The 9,246-nt window shown below is 39.7% G+C and overlaps 1 protein-coding gene across 1 annotated transcript; it reads right to left on the bottom strand.

The window, feature by feature from the left end:
• Window positions 1-305: 305 nt before the first annotated feature.
• Window positions 306-7,326, bottom strand: snw1 (SNW domain containing 1). The gene is made up of 14 exons (XM_028040753.1): window positions 7,186-7,326; window positions 6,535-6,688; window positions 6,234-6,395; window positions 6,052-6,147; window positions 5,536-5,642; window positions 4,680-4,784; window positions 4,496-4,565; window positions 4,318-4,383; window positions 4,110-4,226; window positions 3,568-3,709; window positions 3,398-3,500; window positions 1,866-1,983; window positions 1,517-1,680; window positions 306-1,181 (listed from the first exon to the last, which is right to left on the bottom strand). Exons 1-14 carry the CDS (start codon window positions 7,197-7,199, stop codon window positions 989-991), a joined length of 1,611 nt encoding a protein of 536 aa, XP_027896554.1. The 5' UTR covers window positions 7,200-7,326; the 3' UTR covers window positions 306-988.
• Window positions 7,327-9,246: the final 1,920 nt, after the last annotated feature.

Below are 9,246 nucleotides of genomic sequence, written 5' to 3'. Positions count from 1 at the left end.
ATGAAACAAAGACCTCTATGGGTGACTCAAACTGTAGCCTGATAGAAAAGATCAAACAGAAAAAAAACTTACACAATGGAGCCCACAAAATTTAAGACTCGAGCTGAATGTATTTAAGGCCATCTAGCATTTTTTAAATGAATTTAAGACAATTTAAGGCCTCCATTTTAGATGCATTAAGACTTTATAAGGATGCGCGGCTAACCTGAATAAAGTTTTCCGCGATGAAATTTGGAAAAATCAGCATCAAAAATCCAAATGACGAGAAAAGTCGACTTTACTGAACAAAGCACAGGCACCAAATGTTAACACAATATGTATTTTATTCCAGTGCTATCAATGTACAGCATTTATAAAGCTTGTTCCTCTAGATAGTGATAGAAACCTGCTGGGCAGTGATCAAGCAGATACTTTTAAATAAAACACAAGATAACGAAGGGAAAAAAGAGAAAGGAAGAAAGCTTAAAAAAAAAGACAGCAACAGTAAGCTGTTGTAGCTATGCAAAAAAAAAAAAAAAAAAAAGAGGAGAGAGATCTGGACAATATTTCCAGAGAACATTTACAGAAATTATCTGAAGTAACACTGGCTTTAATGTACAGACTTCCAAACGTTTCGCTCCGTTGGTTTTATATTTGCCCTGTCCAATCATCACTGTTCAACAGACTAAAAAGAGTCGTGTTAACGACACCAGAGGGAGAAAAATAAATCTTATATGGTACAACGTTTTGAGGCAAAGACAATCTGATGCACTCTCATCCAAAATGCTGATTCCAGACTTTCCTCAGAGATACGGAGAAAAGTAACTGTCAAAAAGACCTGTGCACGATTGTAACATTCATATTTCGATGTCAATAAAAGTTGTTGTGTCCACACAGCAGGGGAGACTTCATGGACCTTTAAAGCACTTGACCTGACATAAATGTTACAATCAAGCACACATCATTTTTGACAACAATCGCATTCCGTAGGGGTACTATGACTGGCTTCTCATTCCTTCCTGCGTTTCTTGTCGTGGTAGTCGTCCTTGGAGCGGTTGCTGGTGGACGGCCTCTTGGAGCCGCCGTGCTGTTTGGCCTGCTCCAGAAACTTATCCAGACCGAAAGGATCCTCTTCAAACTGCACAGGCCCTTCACGCCTCTGCCCGTGGTCCGAGCCGGAAAACTCTTTGTCTGGAGCAAATCTGACACACACACACACACACACAAAAAAGGAAAATAATTGTTTTGTTTTTTTTCAGTCAGCAGAATGCTCAACGGACTATTTCTCGCTAAAGAGATAATGAAAAAGTTAAACAATCCTGGGAATCCATCAGAAATTTCAATAGTTATTTTTCATAGCTCGAGTCAATTTAATTTGTTTATTAAAATGTTAATATGTAAAGGAAAACACTAACTAAAATGATTTATCCTTATTAGGAGCTCTGGTGAAGAGGTTAGTGGGTGCAGATAAAGAAAAATGAGTCACCTCCTAGCACAGAGCAGTAAACACAAAAACAAAAAACCCAAAAAAGGCTACCTGTTGTTCTGCATGAGAGAGTCGAAGTCATCCGCGTAGGCTTCTTTGTCGACGTTCTTGGTGGGTCTGTAGATGTTGGAGGCCATGTCTCTGCCGCTGCGGAACGGCTGGTCGTACACGTTGTAGGTCTCATCTTCGCCGCCAGCAAATCCGCTGTCCATACCCTGAAAATTAAATTAAAAAATGGAGAATTTACACATTTACCTGCAGGATATATACATTTTATAAATTAAGTTATGCTGGTTTTCAATTTTAACATGAAGGGAAAGCAGAATTTAGGGGTTTTTTCGGCACAAATCGTGAACGCGAGGCTAAATTCGTGCAGTTTCAGTTTTTTGTGCGCTCCAACCTTGCTCTGGTTGAAGAGTCGCTGGTCGTACTGAGCTTCGCTGGAGGTACGAGGGTTGGGCTTGCCCAGAGCGATGAGCTCGCTGACGTCTCTGTCCTGATCTCTCTGGAGCTTCGATCTGAGGGGGAAACAAAGATTCAAAGGAAACATACAAGAGATGAAACATTTATGTCAGAGGATTCAATAAGCAGGATCCCCATCAGTAGCAAAATGATCTTAAGGTTCTAATGAGGGGTAAACAAATAACATGAAAATAATGTAAATAAAACTCCAGGAAAATGTCAGTCTGTTGAAAGGAAACAAATCAAAATTAAACTGCAGCTACTCTTTGAGCAACAGCTGAATATTACACATTACTGTATGCAATGTTTGTAATCATTTCCGCTAGTATGCTAATAGAGGAGCTAACTTTTTTTTTGTTTAGCTCCTTTGCTAACTTTGAACACATCTAGTGCACTTAACTTTCCCTAAACAAATTTTTCCAAATAAATTCTAAAGTGTGAATTTCCTCGACTATTTTGTAAACTCTCAGTTAAAATCACATGACCTTCTTACATCTACAGTCCAATCAGAATGCTCCCTTTCAAACTGCAGCCTTTTTCTCCGGTTTGCAGCTTTCCGATGCCTATTCAGCTGTTCAGTCCCAAGCTCTAGGATTCCCTTCACATATAGTGTGTACGGAAATGCTCTAACTTTTTCTTAAATACAGTGCCAAGTTCTACTGTTGTTTTCTTCTTTTGGTGAACACGATTTGATGACTGCAGTCATTCACCTTTTATTTCTGACCAAGTTTCATCCTCGAAGACAATGGTTCACCGCTCCTTCCAGTCTTTCAGAAATGTTGGACAGTTCTCAACTCAATTTTAGTAGTTTCTGCATCTCCTTGGATGTTTTTTAAAAAATTATTATTTCTGCCTGCCAGGCATTTTTCACAGATTAAACAATCTCCCAAACATGCATAAAAATAAAAATTAAAAGAAAATTGATGAGGGAGTAACATAACACGATGTAGAATTACAAAACCAAGGCCAACTTGACGTAATACTGCCCCTTTAATAAATGAGAAGATACTCATTGCATAAGTTATCAGTACAAAACCAGAAGCTTAGCTGCTGTGGGGACTTTCTTATGTACTTTATTGCTAAAAAGAGAAAAAAACAGCAGAAGGAACAGCTACAAAAAGCTCTTTTTGAAGAGTAAACATTTGGCGTGCTTTTTAATCAGCAAACAGTATTTTCAGATTGAACTCGGGAGCCATTTTTACACAACAGTAATGGGCTTCCCTGTGAATTTCACTTTCTCTACCTTTCCAGGGACTCACACCCCCCATCACCAAACAAGCTGACAGAGCAAATGGATTCCTAACACACACACACACACACACACACACACTGATCATACATAAAACCTACAGATATGGAAGTGCTACAGCACCGCCACCGCTGCGTGATTCAGCAGAATGCGGAGCATTTCAGTGTGTGGAACTGAGTAGATGACTTCGCATGCTGTGTGTTTAGAGTGTTTTCCAGCACCTCTTATCAGGAGCCGCCCTGGAAATGTTCCTGTCGTGCTGTCGGTCTTTCCTCCTGTCGTGGCGGATTATGTCACGCTCCCTGGCCTCGTTGTCCTCACCGCCTGAGGAGAAGATGAGAAGTGAGAAAACGTTCCAGTGGCGCGAGTTGCGCTGCGGTTCAGGACCCACCTTTGTCGCCGTGGCTCTTGATCCCGGCCCTCTGGTCTCGGGCCATCTGAGCCAGCTCCCTCAGCTTCTCCTCCTTCTTCTCCTTCTCCTTTTGAGCCATCTTCTTCTCCACCTGCGCTCGCATCTCCACCGCTTCTCTGGCCTGATCGCGACATCGGCGTTAACATTTGCTCACTGCATATGGAGGCACCTGGCGAAACTACTCACACTCACCGAACTTTGTTTTACATTTTGCTGTGCTACGATCACAAACTTTAATGCATTTCATTGGGATTTAGTGTGCCCAATTTTTTTTTTATTTATGATCATTTGCCATACTGCAATAAAAAAAACTTACACTACATGCTACGTTTTTGCCTAATATTTTACATGGGGGTGAAAAAAATTTAAACAAAGTTGCAAAATTGCCCCACTCCGTCCCCATTAGTGGTTGGAACGTGACCAAATACGGAAAATTCAAGGGGTTATGAATAGTTTTGCAAGGCCCTGTATATTTTTAAACGCAAGATATTTACAACTTATCACTTTTAATGACACGTCACCTTTCTATCTGCAATATAGAGAGCCTCGGCCAGCTTGGCAAAGTTCTCGTTAATGTGAACTGTTTGCAGACCCCTTCCATCAGCAGCCAGCCGTTTGTCTAGTGGGATGGTGTAGCCCTGAAGGAAAACATCAAATTAGCAGGAAAAGATAAAAAAATAAATAAAATACTCTCAGTGTCGGTATGAATGAGGGAAGAGAAGGCATTACCTTTGCGTTCTTCCAGTTGGAGATGCACGGAGGAATCTTCCACTCCTGCTGCTCTTTGACCGTCATCTGGAACAAAGAGGGAGAACTGTCCCAAAACAATCCTACTTTGATTCATATTTTAGACCTGAAAGGCTGAAAAGCAAGATGAATCGGGAAGAGTATTTCCGTTGAATCCTACTTTTCTGCTAGGAGAATGCATGACGGGGGCCGGCGGTGACGGAGGTCCTCTGGGAATCTTCTTGTTGATTCTGGAACACAAATTTATCCACGCTACATACAGAAGTGCAACGTTTTCCTTCAGAAAGTAAAACAAAGAGTTGTGGTTTTAAAGGCAACTGAAGCGACATGCGCGGCGCGCTTACTTAAAGCGAGGAGGCTCCATGGGGTCTTTCTGCATCTCCACCATACGGATCACTCTCTGTTTGGCTCCAGAATTGAAAGCTACTCCCTGCTGGGACGGCGTATATCTAAAAGAGGGGGAGAGAAGCAAACGTTTTATCAGACGTAAACGCTGGACTTTAAAGGAGACGCACCAATTGGGGCCAAATGGAGAACGCTAAACGCTGTACCAGCATGAGAGTTAACAAGTTGCAGATTTACATTTTAAAGTAAATGCCACAAATATAAAAATTCTTATCACAACAAAAATAAAAAATAACGTGAAAAGCTTCTAAAGCAATACCAACATGATTTTAATGAATTTAAGTGGTAACACTGACAATTCAGACTCATTGTCAAGGACGATTTTCTTTGGAGCCAGAGGCTGTTTAAGGAGTTAAGCAGTCAAAAATATGATTATAATATGCAGCAACGGAGTAGACCGCATTAGATTCTTTAAAACGAGTCATGAGCCTTTCTCAGCTCATCTTCATTGTGGCTAGAAATCAAGTTTTCTAAATGAAATGATGCTAATAGTAAGCCAGCTTTGATGAGTCTTTGTTAAAAACAATAAATGTTTATTTTAATACAAAAATGGTGATCACTTAAGACTAAGAATATTGGTAGTAATATCTAATAAGGGATGACAAAATGTCAAAGCTTCATAATGTTTGATGACATAAAATGCGGGTGCCCTTAAATGGCAAAAAATGTCATCTAAGAAGATAACCTGAGTTTTTCTTAGAACCCACTGCAATCTTAATTAAAAGCTAGTTGCTTTCTTTTCTTTTTTTGACAAATCTAAAGTGTTGCAACTCATCAACCAACTAAAACACAAACCTGATGTATTGTGCAGGGGCCTGCTTGTCCGCAGCTCTTACAGGCATGGCGGCAGCAATCTTTTGAGAAACCTGCTTCTCCAGGGCGGATCGGGTTTTCTCTGTCAGCTAGGAAAACAACAACAACAACAAAAAAGCATAGAACCATGTAAAAAAAAAGACAATCTGGTAAATTACCCAGCCCCTTAGTGCTTCAATAAGAGAAAAACAAACTTGTGTTTAAGGGTTTGAAGAATCCAACAGACAGATAAGAAGTTTTTATTTTATTTATTTTTTTGCTTTTCTAAGCCTTCAATACCTATTGGCAGGTGAAGGAGGAACTATCCTGACCTGGATGACTGTAACTCAGGACAGACGCAATCAATCATCTTTTCTAATAACACTAATAAGACTTAAATGCTCTTGGGGAAAAAAATACTTCTATATGCATGGATGACAGAAACTACAACTAGAATATTTGATGGAAACCTGGCTGTAGCTCTTGACAGACAGGTAAAAGATACATATAGCACTGTACCTCTCTCACAGCCTCCTCATCAGGTCTCTGGAGCTCCTGAGCATCATCTTTAAGAACTTCCTTCGGGAGCAGGTCCGTGTATTTGCTGAAGATCACCTGAAACGATGAAAGACATTTGATTTTGCAACAAATCGGAAGACATTTTGTACAGCGAAATCTGTTACACCTGGAAAGCAACAGACCTTCTCCTTCCCCTGGCTTTGCCTCGCGATGGCGTCATATTTGATTTTTCCTTCTGCGTCCACTTGTACTGCCAGGGCATTGGACGTTTTCTTCTTCCTGCCCATCTCCAGTGGAAACTGGGCCACGTGGATTTCTGGGAAAGCGCCTCCATCTCCAAAATCCTACAAAACACAGATCACTCAAAGTTTGCAACGACTTCCAAGCGCGTAATAAAACTACTGGGTTTGATGAAAGCAGCCGGAACAACAGGTAGGCACAGAGAAAAACCTGGTGTCATATCGGACACTCGGAAGTGCGCACCTCAAGCGAGCGGGGCACCCAGCCTTTTCTGTGTCCGTAAGGAGGCGGCTCTCTGCGGGATGCCACCAGTGCGGTGGAGAGGGACTTTTGGGCCCGGAGCCTCTCCTCTGCCTCCAGCTGGTCCTGCGACAGCTGAGTCGGGGCTGGTAAAAAGCTTCACAAACAACACATACCTCCTCAGCTTTACTAATGAAAGGCATAAATAAAACACCCTCGTCAGTTTTACTGTTATATAAAAAGGCCAAATACTGGAGTCAAACAACACCGTTAGCCGGCTGCGACTGTTCCATTTTTTAAGGTTTAGACCAACAAGAGCGATATTTAACCATGTTACATATTGTAACAAATAGCTAAAAAAAACAATGAGCCATAGCTTTGTCGGACTAAAACATAGCGTGAAATAGAAACACATCACTTTTTAACCGCCTGCTACTGCGTGAACATGCTAAGCTAATGCTCACGTTAAGCCCTAGTTTTACTCGCTAGCCGCAGCTAAAGCCGATAGCATTAATTAAGCAAAAGAATAGCGGACATCTGGGATTTTTAAAACCCTACACGTTCCACCAACATAACGGGGAGCACAAATCAGATCGTAAAGATGACATATTTTTCGCTTATGAAGCCGTAAAGCTCAGTTGTTTAAGGACTCACCTAGTAAGAGACATTTTCCTTTCTTCCTTACCGATTAACTGGGCATGCGCGGTGACAGGCTGCAACAGGAAATGAGAACAGAATAGGTATGGAGTGGCAAAAGGACCAAAATTCAACAATCAAGCAAGACGTTACATGAAAACGTCCATCTATCCGTTATCATACACGATTATTTAATGGCGTTGCGAGGGGAGCTGGTGCCGATCTCCAGCGGTCAACCGGCGAGAGACGGGGCAGACCCTGGACAGGAGTACATTAAAACATCATTATTCAAATTAAATGGAATATACATTCCCGTTGTCACGAAATAAAAATGTCAATGTAGGAATTGGTAGTTAGCATTTATATTCATTATATTGTTAAAGTGTGACTATTTCAATATTGACTGTTATTATTTATTTATTTATTTATTTATTTATTTATTTATCATGATAAGCACTGTGACTATTTGCAGGAAAGCTAGTCTAACTAATCAGTATGAAAGAGTATTTCATGAGCCACACTTACAGTAATGGAAAATATTAAATAGTTAAACAACCACTGACGCTACTGTGCAAAGACTTAAAATATAATCAGTTGATGTTTTGAGTGGCACGTTAAACTTTTTTTTTTTTTTTTTTACAAACATTTCTGTTTTTATTTTTTCATGTATTTATAGAAGATATAGTTGCAGTCTTTTTAAACTTACAAATAAATGAAAATTTATCTTACAAATTAATACTGTATATATTGGTTGGATTGTGGCACTTTTTGGGGGATTGTATCTGCCTCTCTGTGCCTCTGATTTATTGTGCTATACAATCCTATGATTGAAAAAAAAAGCTTGAAGATTTTCCATCCAGCCTCCTCGCACTGGTGGCTTGAAAATTTTGTTTGCTTTTTTTTTGCATTAAAAAAGAGAAAATGTTTAAATTATGTTTTGAATGTTTCACCTCATAATTGTTCCTTACAAGGCTCTATGCTAAACAGGGATGAATAGTTTTCAAAGCATTTATTTGACACCGCTCTTTAAAGGAACAAGCTTTACAAATTTACTACAATTAATTTTATACTGTGATGACATTTGATGCATGTTCTTATTATTGAATCATTTTTTTGTTGTTTTGTTGATCACACTTGTAAAAAAAAAAAAATCATACAAGTAAAAACTTTTTTTATGATTATTATTGATTATTTGTGAAATTATTAATATGGTCACATCAGCTTCCAATTACTCTGATAATTTCCTGTGCAGTGCAACTCATGAAGCAGATGATTTCATCTCTGGAATGCTTCACAGAAGCCGTTGATTACCTCTTGTAAGGAGTTGAAACTTTTTGCTTTTACAAAGAAAGGATTCTGCAATTTATGTGATGATTGTACTACGGCTGGCTCAATTAATTCCAATTAACTATGATTCATGTGGCCTGACACTTTTATTTTCTCCATGCTTTGGAAAGCCATCACACCGTCTCTCTCGTCACGCCTCGGTCGGGCTGCAGACGGCTGCTAGGCGTCAAAGATTGATGCTTACTTCGGTGCCAGTGTTTGGAAATTAGCTGCTGTGTTTTACTGGCTCTCTTTAAGCAGCAGCTGAGAAACAGCAACTTCAAACTGTGTCAACTCGAGAGGCGATGTGTGAGTGACGTGTTCGCACAGTCATGGCCGTGTACTGTGCATTGATTCAGGCACAGCACTCAGCTAACACAATGTAAACCAAACACAGTCACTCTGTAAGGATCAGTCACAAGTTTGAAGCCACAGACAAAGCTATCAAGGTTGAACATGTGGCTGTTATTTAACTTTAAGACGGAAACCTTTAATTTTGACTTATACATCGCCTTTTACTTATTGAACGTTTCATACTTCCATACAAGTCATTTAATACTTGTGTTTGTGTATTAAACACAAACTTCTACGTATTTTGTTTGGATTTTATGAAATAGATCAAGCCAAAGGAGCACACCTATCAGCTTTTTTTTTTCAAAATAAAATCTGAAAACTTTGGCATGTTTTTTCCTCCAATTTTGAACTTGAACATATAAGAACAGGGGTTTTTGTATAACCCGATACAAAACCTTT

The sequence above is a fragment of the Xiphophorus couchianus genome, chromosome 15 (genome assembly GCF_001444195.1).
Source record: "Xiphophorus couchianus chromosome 15, X_couchianus-1.0, whole genome shotgun sequence".
NCBI lineage: Eukaryota > Metazoa > Chordata > Actinopteri > Cyprinodontiformes > Poeciliidae > Xiphophorus > Xiphophorus couchianus.
Note: the sequence above shows the minus strand (reverse complement) of the source record. Positions and strands in the feature narration are given on the sequence as shown.

Coding starts and splice junctions, on each gene's coding strand:
- snw1 (XM_028040753.1), bottom strand. Junction 5,643..6,051: donor ATGAGGAGGCTGTGAGAGAG/GTACAGTGCTAT, acceptor TTGTTTTCCTAG/CTGACAGAGAAAACCCGATC. Junction 1,182..1,516: donor TCTCTCATGCAGAACAACAG/GTAGCCTTTTTT, acceptor TGTGTGTGTCAG/ATTTGCTCCAGACAAAGAGT.